General features: G+C 51.4%; 1 protein-coding gene and 1 pseudogene across 10 annotated transcripts; one reads left to right on the forward strand and one right to left on the reverse strand.

Annotated features, from left to right (window-relative positions):
- The window catches only part of LOC110597403 (1-phosphatidylinositol 3-phosphate 5-kinase-like), a 51,079-nt pseudogene that overhangs the window by 4,919 nt on the left and 27,716 nt on the right, over positions 1-18,444 (reverse strand).
- LOC144373527 (uncharacterized) lies at positions 6,753-15,493 on the forward strand. 10 transcript variants are annotated; one of them, XM_078036570.1, is made up of 7 exons: positions 6,753-6,814; positions 9,996-10,150; positions 10,576-10,705; positions 10,896-11,327; positions 11,513-11,625; positions 12,461-12,634; positions 13,902-13,950. In XM_078036570.1, coding segments are annotated over exons 1-7 (1,041 nt in total). In that variant the 5' UTR covers positions 6,753-6,812; the 3' UTR covers positions 13,937-13,950. The 10 variants fall into 10 exon arrangements, with proteins under 10 accessions (XP_077892696.1, XP_077892697.1, XP_077892694.1 ...); XM_078036571.1 differs by having other exon boundaries at positions 12,461-12,607; XM_078036568.1 differs by lacking the exon at positions 11,513-11,625 and having other exon boundaries at positions 12,461-12,607; positions 13,902-15,493.

Genomic DNA, 18,444 nt, shown 5'->3' on the forward strand with positions numbered 1-18,444 from the left:
GTTTTCCTGAGCTTCTCTCTGAAACACGAATCAAGCTGCTGAAGGTGAAGGAGAGCTGCTCACGGTCCACACTGCCTTGGCCTGGAGCCCTGAGCCGCTCCTCCTGGCCTGCGGCCCCACTGTCCACGTAGGTGGGACAAGGGTGCTCACCCCGGCTCCGCGGTCTGCCACTTTGCGAAGCCACGTCCCTCTCCTGCGTGACGGCCCTCTCGGCTGCACCCTGGCTCCCTCACCGGCCTCCCAGCTCTGTCCTCCATGGGGCCTGCTTCTCCGGGCCTGCTTCCTAGGTAAGGGTGCAACGCACGCCCTAGGAGCTACAGTTCTTCATTTCCTTAAATAAAATGTGTTGAGGAATAAGAAAAGCAGATGCCTAGGAACACAGTTCCTAATGATCCCTTGAACTCGGGGCCCCCGTTGGCAGATTCAAACACAGATGAAAATCCCCGGGAACCTGTTGAGTTTACCTGAAGATGTGAGGATAGAGGTCAGTGTGACCAGGCCGAGGAGTCTGCACTAACCATCCCATGAGGTGAGTGGACCATCTCTTCACATTATCAGAGAGAAAGTCAGAAAAGGTGGAAACAAAGGAATAAAAAGGCCATCCCAAAAGCTGGCTGCTCATCCCTCACAGTGTGTCTAAAGCTCTTCTAACACTTTCAGAAACTCATACTAGTGCCCCATGGAGAAAAATGTCATTAGTATTCTTAAATGTACTTAGATGCCCTGTGGAACCCATTTTCACTGCATAGTATTAGTCAATTTATATATAAGATGTTTGTGAAAGAATAATCTGAAGGCACCTGGAAGAAAATAGTTGTTATTCTTTTAAAAAATCTTGAAAATTTAAATAGTAGGGGTAGTGCATTTGCTTAGGGTGGCAAGACAGAAGGACATGGGGAGAGAAAGTGGGCAGGACTGGCCGCTGGAGAGGGACTAAGTGAGAGCTCTCCACACCTCCTCTGCTGAAGGCGGCACGCGTTGGTGTGCAAGACCCTGGAGAGCCTGGGCGCCCTGCAGGCTCCTTGGACTGGAGACAGCTGGCCCGAGGGCAGAGGGCGAGCGGGTTCAGAAGCCACAGCATGGCCTCTGGCTAAACCCCTGGCTGACAACCTGAGTACTCAGGAACCCAGCAGGCCATGGATGACCATATTCCACCCTGGTGCAGGCACATTAGTGCTCTAGCAAGACAGGGCAGACAGCCTCAGAAGAACACGAAATCCAAAGTTGCCATATGTGTCATCTACAGTGTCCCATTGCAATCAAGAATGATCAACCCTGGGCACAGAGAGGACAGGCCACCCCAAACCAGGTCCTTCCTGTGGTCCTTGACTTGGAGCTAGTGGTCAGTAACTGAAGATTAGCTCTCACACATACATTCAAATAATCAAAGATGATCCATAACTCAATAAAAATACATGATTAGTGAGTGATATAATAAACCAATGAAGACATGAAAACTGTATAAAACTACATAACTATATTAAAAAGCCACAAATTCCAGAGCTGAAAAGCACATCGTGGAATAAAAATCAGCTGAATAGGTCTGTCAGCACATGGACATGGACGAAGGAGTCCACTTAAAAAGGACAGATCCATAAAAATCCAATGTTAGGAGCAAGGAAAAGACGGAGTAAAGCTGAAGAGACTCTCAGGTCTTGGGAACAGGATGAGGCTTTCCAACACACCTACAAGTGGGGAATCATAGAACAATCAGAGCACTAGTGCCTGGAATTCTCCATCGATTTGCAAATCTATAACACTCTAAGTAAGTGCCCTAGAAGAAGAAATGCGTCTGGACGCCTTACGCTCCTGCCACACAAACCTCAGAGAGCACACCTTGAAAGCCGTCAGGACAATTCATGCTCTGAAAGGAACAATGTGACTTATGGGTGTTTTCTTCCAGAAGAGTGGGAAGCATGGAGGGTGGGATAAAATATTCAAAGTACTTAAAGAAAAATCATATAGCCCACAAATCTCTTACACACAAAGACAGAAAAGGATCTTGGATAAACAAATGCTGATGGAATTCTTGCAGCAGACCTGCGGTATAAAAACATCCAGAGAGGTCTTCAGAGTGAAGGCTTCAAGATGAACCCTCAGATCCACAAAAGAAGTGACCAACACAGGGACTGGTAAATACGCAGTAGAAATCAGACTTTATTGATTTGACCTTATTTTGAAACACAGTAGTGGCTTAATACATGTTGTGTATTTCTTTGATTCTCTTGAATTTATTAAACACACATGACCACTTAAAACAAAGTTTATAAAGTACATTTAAGGTTTATGATGTATATTGATATGATATATATGGCAATAAGTCACTAAGGAGTGGACAAATGAGGACGCTCTGACATGAAGTTCTCACTTGGTTGTGGGTGAATGTCAGTATTAACTGGAGGTGAAACATCACTTACAGCATCAAAGAAAATCAGCTAAATAGTCAACAGAGAAATTAGAAAGACACAGTGAGACATTCGACACGAAAGAAACAGCAACTGAATAGGAGACACGAAAGGGACGAGACCCATTTAAATCACAGAGCCACAGTCTAGACTTACAGTAGAACCAGACAGTTCCGATGACCACTCCAGGTCAGCGGTTGGGACTGTGGCCTCACGGTTAAATGTGGCCTGAAGTTTGCTGTCATTGCTCTGTGAGTTCAGCATTGCTCTGTTGGGTGAGGAAGAGGAAGATGAAGACGCTGGTGACCATGAAGAGGGAGGGCAGGGGACGAGTAGAAGTGCTCCTGATGTCAACCACCCTATGGCCGCAATGGGACTACCAGCCCCCTGTGACACTTGGACTGCTGTCACTTGGACTGGCAAAGATCAGCCATTTTCAGACTGGTTAAAAGAGGAAATCACATTAGACTTTGCTCGACATCAATACGGACCTGGTGGACATTTTTTAAATGGTAATAAAGAAATTATATGAAAAAATTCATGTTTGCAACTTTGATACTTTAGATGAAGTCGACAAATTCTTCAAAAACTAGGAATTATAAGATGGACTGGAGGAGGCAGAGAAATCCCAGCCACCTATGTCTACTATGGACATTTAAATAAGAATTAAAACTAGACCCACGCGTGCCCGTGTAAGCACCTCCAGGCCCAGACGCTTCCACTAGTGAAGGCTCTCTAAGAAGCGAGAGAAGGAAAGCACTCCCACATCTAGGACTTCAATTTTCTCTCAGTCCCCCCAAAGGGGAAAAACTCCCAAGAAATGTAAATACTGGTATTCTCAAAAAACACGGCTGTGAAAATTCTTATCAAAGTATGTGCAAACCAAGGAGACCGCATATAAAAAGGGTGCCAGACACACAGGAGGTGGGCGCATCCAGGAAGGCAAGGTTCAGTGACCACCCGAGGGTAGACTGATGGGAAGCTTCACTACTGTAATCAGATTCAGATCCTCTCAAGAGATGCAGAGAAACACCCGACCACAGGAAGCCCAGATTCGAGGTGGCGCTCTTCATGCACAGGAGTAAGAGACCCTTCACCTTGATGCAAGGAGTCTGTGAACACAGCTAAGTCTGTATTTAGTGGAAAAAACACCTGCAGGTTTCTGCTTATAGTCAGGAGCAAGGCAAAATGTCTCCTTTCACTGTTTTATCTAAAGTTTCACTGGAAGTCATCGTACAAATATGACAAGAAAAATCTAAAGTAATTTGGGCCTGAAAATGAAATATTTTATTTTTTTTTCATAGGTGATATGAATGTTTACACAGAAATCCTGAGGAAATTACAAAATAAGCTATAATTACTACGTGCATTTTACAAGGTTTCAGGACATTATGGAAACACACAAAATCCATTTTACTTTTTAATGCTAATCTTAAAACCATTCAAAACACCCATTTACAATGATATAAAAATAAGGTACTAAGAAATAAATTTAACAAACTATGTAAATCACATGTGCCCTGGATGCTAATAAACAAAGAAATTTCACAGTGTCAAAATATGTGGAGAAAGATCCTGAATCCACCAACTGGAAGACTCATTATCATGAAGATGGAACTCTTCTCCAGGCTGACCTATAAACTTAATCAATATCCTTGAAAATACATGTAGAATTTTGTGGAAATTCATGAGCTCATCCTAAAATGTATATGGAAATTCAAGACACCAAGGATACTCAGTTTTTTAAATGACCAAAGCCTGAGAAGTTTATCTGATTTAAGTCTTCTCTAAATACTGCATGTTCGAGACAGCAAGTATTACAGAAGGACGGACACACAGGTCAGCAGAACAGAATTAAGAGTCCAGAAACGAATCAGCTTATGAGCTCAGCTGAATTTTGAAAAATGTGCCTTGGTTATTTTTAGAGAAAAGAATTGCTTTTTAAATAAATGGTGCTAAAATATCTGGGTATCTGTGTGGATAAAAAAGAACTTTGACCCTTTCCTCACACTACACACAGGTATCATTCAAACGAGTCAGAGGTCAAAACTTTATAACTACGAATATTAGGGGGAAAATAGGAGAAAACCAACCTTTGTGGTCTTGGATTAGGCAAAGTTTCTTAAATAAGTCATGAAAAATACGAGTCATAGAGGAGAGAAGGGGGCTGAGTTGGCCTTTCTTCAAAGGACGCCATTAAGAAACAAAAGCGCTAGCCACAGGTGAGGGAAGTGTCTCGGACTCTGGACACAAATGACCCCTCTGTCAAGAGGCAGAGAGCAACTGCAGGAGGGACGGGGTGGAGCACTGTGTCAGAAAGAAGGTGGGGGTGGTCCTCTGCACCTTGGCCTCTGAGGCACATGTTGGAGGCCATAGAGGAACACGGGCCCAAATGGGAGCAGGTGTATGGGCAGGTGGGCGGGTGGGGGTGGGAGGGACAGCTCAGCTATGTCTTCTAGGCTTGGAATACACGTGCCACGGGGCCCCAGACCTCGCTCCTGGGCCTTATCCACTAGCAAGGAGACATATCCCCACCAAGATCTGGATGCAGACATTCACGAAGGTCATGAGCAGGAAATAAGCCAAGTGCCAGGCAGAGACTAGTGAATGTTGGCACTCCACCCCCCAAGAAAATGCCACCTCTCACCTGAATGTCACCACTGAACACCCTGACAAGTACCTGGGTAGATTCTAAAGTCAGAAAAGTTGGGGCAAAATCCCTGTAGATAGAGTTCCGATGTACAGGGTTCTAATGAAGTCAGTGTGAATACAGGATGCCCCTCGGCCACTGCATGGAGCCAGGGTAGAGATGGAGGCTGACCACTGATGGACAGCAGGGAACTCTGGGAGGAGGTGGGGGATGACCACTGAGGTAGAGCGGGGAACTCTGGGAGAAGGTGGGGGCTGAACACTGAGGGACAGCAGGAAACTCTGGGTGGAGGTGGGGGCTGGCCACTGAGGGACAGCAGGGAACGATGGGTGGAGGTGGTGGCTGGCCACTGAGGGACAGCAGGCAACTATGGGTGGAGGTGGGGCTGAGCACCAAGGAACAGCAGGGAACTCTGGGTGGAGGTGGGGTCTGAGCACTGAGGGACACCACACCAGGAAACTATGGGTGGAGGTGGGGGCTGGTTGCTGAGAGACAACAGGGAACTATGCATGGAGGTGGGGGTAGATCACTGAGGTGCAGCAAAAAACTATGGGTGAAGGTGGGGGCTGAACTCTGAGGGACAGCAGGGACCTATGGGTGGAGGTGGGGGCTGGCCACTGAGGGACAGCAGGGAACAATGGGTGGAGGTGGGGCAGGTCGCTGAGGGACAGCAGGGAACTATGGGTGGAGGTGGGGGCTGGCCGCTGTGGGACAGCAGGGAACTATGGGTGGAGGTGGGGGTAGACCACTCAGGGGCAGCAGGGAATTATGGGTGGAGGTGGGGGTAGACCGCTGAGAGACAGCAGGGAACTATGGGTGGAGGTGCGGGCTTAGCACTGAGGGACAGCAGGGAAATATAGGCGGAGGTGGGGGCTGGCTACTGAGGGACAGCAGGGAACTATGGGTGGCGGTGGGGGCTGAGCACCCAGAGACAGCAGGGAACTCTGGGTGGAGGTGGGGGCTAGTCGCTGAGGGACAGCAGGGAACTATGGGTGGAGGTGGGGGCTGGCCACTGAGGGACAGCAGGGAACTCGGTAGAGGTAGGGGCTGAGCATCGAGGGACAGCAAGGAACTCTGGGTGGAGGTGGGGGCTGACCGCTGTGGGACAGCAGGGAATGACAGGTGGAGGTGGTGGTAGACGGCTGAGGGAGAGCAGGGAACTATGGGAGAAACTATGGGTGCTGGCCGCTGAGGGACAGCAGGGAACTCTGGGTGGAGTTGGGGGCTTACCGCTGAGTGATAGCGGGGAACTCTTTGTGGAGGTGGGGGCTGGGCGCTGAGGGACAGCAGGGAAATATGGGTGGAGGTGAGGACTGTCCACTGAGGGACAGAAGGGAGGCTGGCCACTGAGGGACAGCAGGGTACTATGGGTAGAGGTGGGGGCTGAGCACAGAGAGACAGCAGGGAACTATGGGTGGAATTGGGGGCTGGCCTCTGAGGTACAGTAGGAAACTATGGGAGAAGGTGGGGGCTGACCGCTGAGGGACGGAAGGGAACTATAGGTGGAGGTGGGGGCTGGCTGCTGAGGGACAGCAGGGAACTATGGGTGGAGGTGGGGCTGACAGCTGAGGGACAGCAGGAAACTGTGTGGAAGTGGGGATGACCCCTGAGGGACAGTGTGGAACTATGAGTGGAGGTGGAGCTGACCGCTGAGGGACAGCCGGGAACTATGCAAGGAGTTGTTGGCTTACCGCTGTGGGACAGCAGGCAACTGTGGTAGGAGGTGGGGACTGAGCGCTGAGGGACAGCGGAGAACTATGTAAGGATGTGGTGGCGGACTGCTGAGGGACAGCGGGGAACTCTGGGTGGAGTTGTGGGCTGACCCCTGAGCAACAGGGGGGAACTATGGGTGGAGGTGGGGGCTGAGCACCTAGGGACAGCAGACAACTATGGGTGGAGGTGGGGGCTGAGCACCGAGGGACAGCAGGGAACTATGGGTGGAGGTGGGAGCTCTCCGCTTAGGGACAGCAGGGAACTATGGGTGGAGGTGGGAGCTGGCCGCTTAGGGACAGAAGGGAACTATGGGTGGAGGTGAGGGGTGAGCACCTAGGGACAGCAGGGAACTATGTGTGAAGGTGGAGGCTGACCTATGAGGGACAGTAGGGAAGTATGTGTGGAGGTGGGGGCTGACCGCTGAGGGACAGTAGGGAACTGTAGGTTGAGGTAGGGGCTGACCGCTGAGGGATAGCAGGGAACTGTAGGTGGAGGTGGGGCTGAACACTGAGGGACAGCAGGGAACTATGCGTGGAGGTGGGGGTTGAGCACTCAGGGACAGCAGGAAACTATGGGTGGACGTGGGGCCTGAGCGCTGAGGGACAGCAGGGAAGTATGGTTGGAGGTGGGGGCTGGCTGCTGGGGGACATCAGGGAACTATGGGTGGAGGTGGGGGTAGACCTCTGAGGGGCAGTGGGGAACTATGGGTGGAGGTGGGGGCTGGCCGCTTATGGACAGTAGGAATCTATGGGTGGAGGTGGGGCTGGCCGCTGAGGGACAGCGGGCAACTATGGGTGGAGGTGGGGGCTGGCTGCTGAGGGACAGCAAGGAACTATGGGTGGGGGTGGGGCAGACCTTTGAGGGAGAGCAGGGAACTATGGGAGGAGGTGGGGGCTGAGCGCTGAGGGACAGCTGGGAACTATGGGAGGATGTGCGGGCGAACCGCTGAGGGAGAGAGGGGAACTATGGGTGGAGTTGGGGGCTGACCCCTGAGGACAGCGGGGAACTATGGGGTGGAGGTGGGGGCTGAGCACAGAGGGACAGCAGGGAAATATGGGTGGAGGTTGGGGCTGAGCAAGGAGGGACAGCAGGCAACTATTGGTGGAGTTGTGGGCTGAGCATCGAGGGACAGCATAGAACTATGGGTGGAGGTGGGGTTGACCGCTGAGGGACAGCAGGGAACTCTGGGTGGAGGTGGGGCTGACCCCTGAGGTACAGTATGGAACGATGGGTGGAGGTCTGGCCTGGCCGCTGAGGGACAGCAGGAAACTATGGGTGGAGTTGGGGCTGAACACTGAGGGACAGCAGGGAACTCTGGGTGGAAGTGAGGCTGAGCACCGAGGGACAGCAGGGAACTCTGGGTGGAAGTGAGGCTGAGCACCGAGGGACAGCAGGGAACTCTGGGTGGAGCGGGCAAGTAAGGGTGGAGGTGGGGGCTGGCCACTGAGGGACATCAGGGAACTATGGGTGGAGGTGGGGGTAGACCTCTGAGGGGCAGCGGGGAACTATGGGTGGAGGTGGGGTAGACCACTGAGGGGCAGCAGGGAATTGTCGGTGGAGGTGGGGGCTAACCGCTGAGGGACAGCAGGGAACTCTGGGTGGAGGTGGGAGCTGGCTGCTGAGGGACAGCAGGGAACTATGGGTGGAGGTGCGGGCTTGCTGCTGAGGGAAAGCACGGAACTATGGGTGGAGGTTGGGGCTGAGCACAGAAGGACAGCAGGGAACTATGGGTGGAGGTGGGGGCTGAGAGCTGAGGGACAGCAGGCAACTGTGGGTGGAGGTGGGGCTGAGCACAGAGGGACAGCAGGCAACTGTGGGTGGAGGTGGGGGTCTGAGAGCTGAGGGATAGCTGTGAACTATGGGTGCAGGTGGGGGCTGACCATTGAGGGACAGCGGGGAACTATGGGAGGAGGCAGGGGCTGAGAGCTGAAGGACAGCGGGCAAGTATGGGTGGAGGTGTAGGATGGCCGCTGAGGCACAGAGGGCAACTATGTGCGGAGGTGGGGGCTGAGCGCCGAGGGTCAGCAGGGTAATATGGGAGGAGGTGGGGGCTGGTTGCTGAGGGAAAGCAGGGAACTATGGGTGGAGGTGGCGGATGGCCGCTGAGGCACAGGGGGCAACTATGGGTGGAGGTGGGGGCTGAGCTCCGAGGGATAGCAGGGTAATATGGGTGGAGGTTGGGGCTGGCCGCTCAGGGACAGCAGGGAACTATGGGTGGAGATGGGGGCTGGCTGCTGAGGGACAGTAGGGAACTATGGATGGAGATGGGGGTTGACCGCTGGGGACAGCAGGGAACTATGGTTGGAGGTGTGGCCAGGCCGCTGAGGGACAGCAGGGAACTATGGGTGGAGGTTGGGGCTGGCCGCTCAGGGACAGCAGGGAACTATGGGTGGAGGTGGGGGTGAGCACCAAGGGACAGCAGGGAAATCTGGGTGGAGGTGGGAGCTGGCCGCTGAGGGACAGCAGGTAACTATGGGTGGAGGTGAGGGCTGACCGCCGAGAGACAGCTAGGAACTATGGGTGGAGGTGTGGGCTCCCCGCTGAGGGACAGCAGGGAACTATGGGTGGACGTGGGTGCTGGCCACTGATGGACAGTCGGGGACTATGGTTGAGGTGGGGGCTGGCCGCTGAGGGACTGTGGGGAACTATGTGTGGAAGTGGGGCTGACCGCTGAGGAACAGCGGGGAACTATGGGTGGAGGTGGGGCTGATCACTGAGGGACAGCGGGGAACTATGTGAGGAGGTGGGGGCTGAGCACTTAGGGACAGCAGGGAACTATTAGAGGAGGTGGGGGCTGACCACTGAGGGACAGCGGGGAACTCTGGGAGGAGGTGGGGGCTGAGCACTTAGGGACAGCAGGGAACTATTAGAGGAGGTGGGGGCTGATCACTGAGGGACACCGGGGAACTCTGGGAGGAGGTGGGGGCTGAGCACTGAGGGACAGCAGGGAACTATGGGTGGAGGTGGGGGCTGAGCACTGAGGGACAGCAGGGAACTATGGGTGGAGGTGGGGGCTGACTGCATGTGGCAGGACCCTGTCTCTCTTCATTTTCAGGAGCAGGTGGGAACTTGTGAGTCTCTTTGGGAGGTTAAGTCCCACCTGCTGTTGCACCCAGAGCGGGGAGAGGCCCATGCTGCACTCCGCAGCCACCCTGACACCCTCAGAGCTCTGGCTTGGAGCAGCATGGAGGTGGCCTGCACAGCTGAGGCTGGGATCTCTCTCCTAGGCCCTCACAGAACACTGAAGGTGGAAGTGAGGAGGAGGGCCCCACAGGGCCTCTGTTCTCACCTTGCCTCTCCTGGGTCTGTGCTGACCTCAGAGCTGTAAGGAATAGCTGCCCGTGGGTGGAATGGCCGGAGGACATCCTTATGAAGGTGGCCAGTGAGTGAAACTTCAGGGATAGGCAGAGCCCACCCCAGAGGCCAGGCCCTTCCAGTGTGGCTTGAGCTGCTGCTCAGAGGAGGGGTGTGCACGGGGCCGACTAACCAGACTTGAGGATGGGGTGTCCTGGCAATCAGGTGGAAAGGCGAGAACCCGAAGCCAGACTGCAGAGTGTGGAGGGTGGGCACTGGCATCCCTGAGGGAGTTCTTGAGTAGAGGGACAGCAGGGCTTTAGGTGGACACCTCAGGAGACCTATGGGTCTCAAGGCTGAAGGCACAAGTGGACCAAGGACAGAGGCATTGGTCTTTCCCATTATCCCAAGTGGGGCTGAGGGACAAGGGTAGACTTGGGTGCAGGCCAGTGGGATGGCCAGACAGATGGCCAGGAGCGAGGGCAGAAGAAGGGAGGACACTTCCCTCCGCAGCATGTCGAATTGAGGAGGAAACTGGAGAGGACAAGAATTGGGCACTACAGGACTTAGCCGCAGATGACTGGGAGGATCCAAGAGCCACACAAATGGCGGTGGGACACACAAGGACAGGTTGTCGTGAGAGGTAGGACCTCAGCGTGGACACCATGCAGCTCACCATCTTTCCTGGGGACCAAGACGTGGGTCACACTGACCTCAAGAACGGTAGAGGTCTGTCCCTCCACTCCCTCGACACCTGCAAGGCTGCTGAGCGCGTAGGGGGGCCTGGCCCATCCCCATGATCCTCTGTTCCCAGTGTGGACGCTGCTCTGCAGTTTCAGCTTTGTTGCTGCGACCATCGAAGAGGCACCCTGTCCCATGGACCCTGCGCGGCTCCTGCTGTGTGGCAGCTGTGAAGACCCTCCTGGTGCACTGCCACCAGCCCCTCCTCAGCCCGGCGGACTTCTGCCTAAGAACCAGCCTCTGCCCTGCTGGCCTGATTTACTCAGCTCAGAGCACCCTCAAGGTCCCTCCTACACAGCATCTTCCTTCCCACAATCTAAATGGGTCATGCTTTCTGTTGGTTCCTGCTTCTCTCTCCTCGGAGACCTCTCTGCTCTGCGTCTGCCCATCAGGCCCTGGTCCTTAAAAGTCAGCATGATCTGGACACATGGACCCATCGCACTTCGGTGGTCCCTAGAGGTGGGCAGAAGAAGAGCTACGGGCAGCAGGTATCACCACAGGTCGCCTCCTGCAGACAGAGGGAGGTGAGGAGGTGCAGCTGCACTGGGTTCAGGCCAGTGGTTTGCATCTATCTGAGAGCAGTGTGCTCTCCACCATAATTCCCCTCTAGCCCTGGGTCTCTCACTTCCCTGGACTCTCGCCCCAGCAAGTGCCTGTAGCATTTGTGTGGAGTGGTTTTTGCTACTCACAACACGACCTTGTTCTGTAGGGAGACGGTCAGCCCAGGAGGGCCACAGGAGGACAGGGATTGCCACGAGGGCGTGTGTCTAGCTGTTGGGTCGTCCTGGCACAGCAGGGAAAGGAGCCTTCAGGGGGACACAGGTGTGTCATGGAGGGAGAGCCCCCACCTGTGAGCCACCGGGCTGTGGTCTCCTTCACTGTCCTGGCCCCATTTCCCGATCTGTAAAAAGAAGCAGCTGCCCTGAGTTATGTCCAGTGACCCTGAAGTCTCCGAGACCAGGTGGGTGCCAATAGCCCCTGAAGATACCCAGGCAGTGCCATCTTCAGCCTTAGATGTGACACCCCTGCTGTACAAGAAGTGCCAACCCAAGAAAGCACACATTGGTTTGGGAATGGCATCTCACCTGTCCACAGAAGTTTATGCTGACCCACAGTCCACTCTCTCATCCAATCCTAACCCTAACAGGCATCAGGAAAAGCTCTCACCCCATGCTGTGGTTCAGGAAACCAAGACAGAGACACGACTGCTTTTTCCAAGGTTTCTGCAAAAATAAAACTGAAATTCAGACTGGAGCAGGTCACCCTGCAATCCATCTTTCAAAGAGCACATGCCCACCCTTTCCCTTACCTTGGAGAGGGTCAGCAGACCCAGGCTGGACGTCAGTGCCCACAGGGAGGGCCATGCTACCTATCCTGTGTGCTGGGCCTTTGCTCTCCCTGCTCACCTGCCTGGCCTCCCTTGCAGGGCCAGCTCCTCCCCTGCTGGTCACTGCCAGTGCTCCCTGGGGAGTGTCACTGATTGTCCTGATTATTCTGAGACTTTAGTTAAAGCTATTCATTCCACCTTGGCCGTGGCTCAGGAGCCCTCTGGAGCGACAGCCACCTTGCCAGCCTGTTGCCTGCCCCATCGCTCCAGAGCCACGTTGGCCATATAAAGAAGGGCTTGTCACCCAGTGGGCTTCACTTCTTGTGGCAGCTGCTGCTCCTGGACGCACCAGGGACCAGGGCGACTTTGCTACCAGAGTAGCTCAGCCCCGAGCTTCTCAGACTTCAGTTGCTGCCATGCCCACCCTGCCGTGCCCACCCTGCCATGCCCACCTCTGGAGCCACGGCGGCTGTGGAGGTGAGCTCGCTACCTGGGCCACCACAGGTGTGTCTCTGGATTGGTGTGGTGTATTCACCCTGCTGACAAAGCGCACAATTGTGAAGCTTGGTCAGATGTTCCAGGAAGTCAGGTTGACGTCTCTGAGAGGAGTCCCAGGTTCTTTCTCTTGGGGTGCCGAGATGGTCCTGGGGCTCCAGGTGGCTCTCCTGTTTGATTGACAATGTCTCCTAGGAAAGAGGCTGAGAAATTGGTATCCAGGTACCCTCCATAGCGGAGGGCTCTGCAGATAGGAGGTGGGAGCTGGACATTGGGTGAGAGGCTCTTGTACCTCTTGTGCAGAGACATTGTCCGCTCTGGGGTGTATGTACCCCTGGCAGTTGAAGTTCATGCCTACAAGGACAATAGTGCCATCACTTCTGCCTTGAACATTTTCACAGCTCCCAGAGACCTTCACGTGATGGGCAGCCTCTGTAGTGGGCTCACAGCCCCCGGTGGGCTCTGATTTCCTGATGCCACACTGACTGCAGTCTGTTTCACCTCTGTGTGCAGCACAGCCCTGGGCAGTTGCTCCCCCACTCAGAGCTCTGCTTTGCTCCCACCCTTGCCCATGTCCCCATCCTTCCAGCCATGAAGTATGAGTGGCTGCCCACATTCCTGGTGATCATAGGCCAGGGGACACTTAAACAGTAAAAAAAAAAAAACAAAAAAACACCCACCATGAGGACAGTCAGGTGCCACTACAGGTCTGTCCTTACCAGAGATTCCTTCAAAGCAAGTCTGAGACTAAAACCAAAAGCCTCTCCTTGCTCCTGGCTCAGGCGGGTTTTCTTCTCCACTGGAGGGTGTGGAAGTGCCTGGGCTGTCACCGCCCAGGGGAGCTGGTGCAGCCAGCATGGGAGAGAGTCCCCATGGGAACCAGATGGACTGCTTGTGCCCCATCCTGGCCAGGGGGTGTGAATAAGACAGGGAGGCCTGTTCCCAGGGTGGCCAAGGCCAGCTCCAGTTCATCAAGTTCAAGTGGAAAGCTGTAGTAGCCACGCCTACCACCAAGGCTGCTGGAAGGTTCTAAGGTGCTGCTGCGGGCAGCAGCCTCCACAAGCATCAGAGCTGTGGGTGGCCGTGTGGTGAGCCAGCCTGCAGACACCGGCCCCAAGTCTGTCCCTCTGTGTGTCAAACTGAGTGCAGTCCCTGCCCAGGGACCTAGAGGAGGGACAGGGCTGAAAGATCAGCAGACACTGGACTGGCCCATTCTGTGTTTCTCACGATGCGGCATCTTGCTGAGAACTAATATTTTCAATATCTTCCCTTTCAGGGTCCCGGAACAGAAATATTACAGAGAGGAAATAAAATGCAGCAGAACATTTCCTCTAGTGATGAAATTCAGTGCCTGTGGGATTTTCTGGGGAGCTCAGTCACCCACAACGTGGCTGTCATGGTGCTGGCTAACAGGGCATCAACCACAAATTATTGGAAAAATAATTAGAAATCTTGCATCTGGGGCTGGAGCTACAGGGTCATCAGTGTCCTAATCTTGCAAGGCCACAGGCCCCAGGGCCCTGGGGCTGGGCAGGCTATGGGTCAATTTTCCAGGTCCCAGTCCAGGTCTCCACCAAAGGCACCATTGGTTCTGGGGACACTGAGCACTGATTCTAGACAGTTTGCCCAGGAGACGTCGGGGTGTTTCCAGAATGAGCTCCCCCGAAGCCCTGCAGTGCTCAATGTGCAGGACCGGCCTGCTGCCGGGGTCTGTGGAGCTTGTCTCTTAGAGGTGGGTGGGGCAGGCACAGGGACTCAGGCCCTGACCACAGCTGGACCCTGAATGACTGCTGCCCTCAGCTGTGCAGAGTGGACTTGCCCAAGAGAAGAAGGCCCCCTTAGGACCCGCTATGACTCCAGGGACAAAAAATAGAATCTTCATTTCAAAATGCCAGCCTTACCCCAGACCTGCACCTAATCAGAATCCACATTCCAACAGGGTCTTGGGAGCCCTCTGTGCCCCTCGAGGCCAGGCAGCCCTGGCCAGGAAGACCTCTGCTGGGCACTGCTGAGATGTTCGTATTGCATTTGTCTTTTGGATTCTCCAATTATCTGTCCAGCCTTTAAAATTACTAGCACCATTTTTCTATTTTAAACCAATGTCACCTTCATCGGAAGTTCACCCTGCCCTGTGCCCTGGATTCTGGGGGTGGCATGGGAGGAGGAAAGGAGGCATCTGCATGTTCCCTCTGCTCAGGTATCAGGAGCACCTCAGCTGTCTGAAATAGCTGAACTCCCCCTGTGCAAATTGCAGGTACTGAGTGCAGAGCCTGGCGCTGGGCTGGCATTTCCTTCTCAGGCACTCATCCTGCAGAGGGAGGAGCTTGCAGAGGAGGGAGAGCAGCTGCTCTTTGTCCTTGAGGAGGAGGCAGGTCTGTGCAGCTCCTGTCAGCCCCCACTCCTGCCTGGTGCACCCGGCCCAGGGTAGGGTATTCGGTGAAGGAGCAGCCCGAGGCCATGGGGAGCTGTGCAGGATGAGCACAGGCCCAGAAAGACAGGGACAGCCTTTCTTCTTAGAGGAAAGGCCGGAGGCGGTTCTGTTGCCAACTTCAGAGGCACCCCCGTTGAAACCCCACATGTAGGGACAGACTCCACCTCAAAGCTGCAACCCTGAAGGCACCCCTGCTTCACCAATCCCACCTGCCTGCCTGCCAAATCCAGCCCATGCCCTACCACAAGCAGCGTGTCCTGGGAGGGCACTCAGCCAGTGCCAGTGCCCACCTCCCTGAAGGCAGAGCCACCTTCAGAGACCCACAGTCCTGGGTGTGAATCTGACTGCAGACCTGTCGGCTGCGTGGTGTGCTCTGATACAAGTCATTCAACTCTCCAACCTTTACTATTTTGTCCTTAAATAAGAATCAAAACTAATCAATGAGTTTCTTTTCTCACTTCAAGTTCCCACACACTTTCCTTTAATTTTTTAAAAGCAGGGGGGACTACCAAAGAGGCATGTGGGAGAAGGAGATTTTCTGGAACCATCCAATCTCATTCTCCTCCACAAGTGCTACTAATTTCCAATGATTTCAGCTATCATCTGAGCACTTTCATCTACTTTCAGATTGCTTTTGATTTTTCAGGTGTGATTCCAACAAATATTGTTAACTGAAATTTTCTTCTCAAACATTTTTAAGAAGCAAATGAATTTTCTGCTTGACTATTTTGTACTTGCTTTCTTTTGGGGGAGGTCTGGGGATTAAACTCAGTAGCAATCAATTAATGAGCCACATCTTCAGCCCTATTTTGACTTTTACTAACAAAAATAGTCTCACTAATTTGCTTGGTGCCTCACCATTGTGGAGGCTGGGTTTGAACTTGTAATCATCCTGCCTTAGCCTTTTGAGCTGCTAGGATTACAGGCACACCTGGCCTAATTTACTTCTTTAGATTGTGTTGCTTCAGACAACTTGTTTACACTTATTTCACCTAATTGTTTTAGTAAAAATATTAAATATATGTCAGAATAATTATTGTATATACATTTTAGGCACATAGGCAAGAAATTTATTTGGTGATTTTCTTTTTTGTGTAGTACTTTGATTTTGCTGTCAGCACTGAAAACAACCCAAGAGTGTTCTACCTCTGACCTGCATCCCCAGTTTTTTTTTTTTTGTTGTTGTTGTTTAATATTGAGATAGTTGCCCATCCTGGCTTCCAACCTTCAATCCTTATGCCACTCTGGAATTAAAAGGATATATCACCCTGCATAGCTCATTAGGTGATGTCTAATGAATACTTACCTATCCCGAGAATTCTCTACTTGGTACAGTGGGTTGCACCTTTAGTAATACCAGCTACTTGGGAGGATAGAAGATCACAACTTTGAGGCCAGCTTCAACAAATAAAAACAAAAAATAAAAATAAAAAGTTCTGGGGATATGGCTTCAATCCTCACTACTTCCAAACAAAAACAAAAACAAAAAAAACCATTGAGAAATATTACACATATTGAGAAAATAATACTTATATAATTTGATTGCACATATCTTCATCAAAGCTAATCACTTCATAAAGAATACATAAATATAGTGCAGTCTTAATATGAATAATTCATACATTACCTCAGACAGCTACTTAGTTTCCTAAAACATGTCTAGATTATGTACAGTTCTTCTTAGAAGTTATTCAACTAGAGCTGAAAAGGCTTTAACAGCAAAATCATGTGAAATCCTGGCTGAGATTCCCAGCGCTCTGGAGAAAGCCACCCTCAGCCTAGATCTCAGTTTCCAAAGACTCCTCTAATGCCTGGCCTTGGAAAATCCCAACACGATTCATGGCAAGAGTTCTCTGAGATCAGTTCCAGAACTCAGTCTCTAATGGCATCACACCAGAGTTCAAGCTGAGGTGGACCCAGTCATCTTTTCCAACCACCACACAAAAGACCACTATTCTAACAGAAACACTCCCACATGGCCCTTGTCTTCTTCCATACAGACACTCATTATAACATTCTGGCTGGGGGTTTTCATAGGGGGAGCAGTCTAAGATGGTGTGCAAAGTAAGCTCTCATGCCCATCATATGCCAAATGTCATGGTGGCCTGGACACCCTTCCTGAGAAACAGGATAGATCAAATGGGCCTCTACTTAATACTGCTCTGCTTCTCAAATTAGAGGCCTCCTGCCTGCCAGGGGTAGATTCTTTATGCGTACTGGACTCATGAGAAAAGCCATACACCTGTGTGCTAGTTCCTGGAGGGCTTGCAACAACTCATTTGACCCAGAGGATCCCTGTTCTTACTTCATAGAAGTCAGGAGCCTGACCAGAGGAAGGCAAGAGACTTCATCCAATATTATAATTCTTTTTCATTCTTTTAGATTTGGATGGACACATGGGATTTTTCTTGAGTTTCCTTGGGTGCCTAGAATAATTTTATAGTATAAGACATAATCTTTTTTTTTTCCAGTTCAGAGTTCGAATTTCAAATTATCCTTGGACAGATAAAGAGAGACTGGGGAGACTGGATGTAAATTAAAAAATTCCTCTAGATACCATAGTAAAGGATGAGAACCTATGGTAAGGCAGTCCTAAAAACCTTATTTTAATTACAGGAAATACTCAATGCATGCACACACCTCTCTCCTTAATGGAAGAGTAAAAACATGCTAAAAACAGCATGCCTCCTACAAAGAACTTACAGTCTTGATGAAAAAACAGTAAATATTACAGATATAGATATAAAATGTATGTATGTGTTTATCTGTGTATGAAAGAAACATTTTATTAGGGGCATTTCAGTTTATAAAACACTTAATCAACATTTATTTCTTTCCCAAAGTTTATTCACAGGACCAAAATATTTCTCCCATGTTGGAAATAAAGGGCTCAAGTCATAAAAAGATTGAATAATTTTACTAAAGGCACAAAACTAAAGAGATATAGCAAAAAATTGGAATCCAGTTCTTCCCTGTTTAAAGTTATTTCTCTCTTTACTTATTTAAACATTTGTTTCTTCTCATAAGAGGAGAAGCAGCTCATCTGAGCAAGTTGTAAAACCTACGGGAATATGTTTGTTAGTTTGAAAGGTTTTAGGCCCTTTCTGTTATTCTTTTGATTTGTGATCCTCCAGACATGGCTTATAAATCCAATTCTCAACACAGGTTATAATGTCTAGATTGGAGAACAGTAACAGAAGAATCTTTTAACCTTAGAATCTAGCTAAGTTCTCCAATCTTGCTTTACTAAAGAGTTCTAAGTTTGAGGAATTACCACATGCTTCTACTTTTAATAAGATAAACTTTGACCCCCCCATATTTGGCTCCTTCCAACTATTCTCTACTGGTGAAAACCAGATGGAAGGAAGGTTGACTAATTAGTTCCCCC

Source organism: Ictidomys tridecemlineatus, unplaced genomic scaffold (genome assembly GCF_052094955.1).
Source record: "Ictidomys tridecemlineatus isolate mIctTri1 unplaced genomic scaffold, mIctTri1.hap1 Scaffold_42, whole genome shotgun sequence".
Taxonomy (NCBI): domain Eukaryota; kingdom Metazoa; phylum Chordata; class Mammalia; order Rodentia; family Sciuridae; genus Ictidomys; species Ictidomys tridecemlineatus.

Coding starts and splice junctions, on each gene's coding strand:
- LOC144373527 (XM_078036566.1), top strand. Junction 10,151..10,575: donor CATCCTTATGAAGGTGGCCA/GTGAGTGAAACT, acceptor TTCCCTCCGCAG/CATGTCGAATTGAGGAGGAA. Junction 11,328..11,512: donor CCTCCTGCAGACAGAGGGAG/GTGAGGAGGTGC, acceptor CTTGTTCTGTAG/GGAGACGGTCAGCCCAGGAG.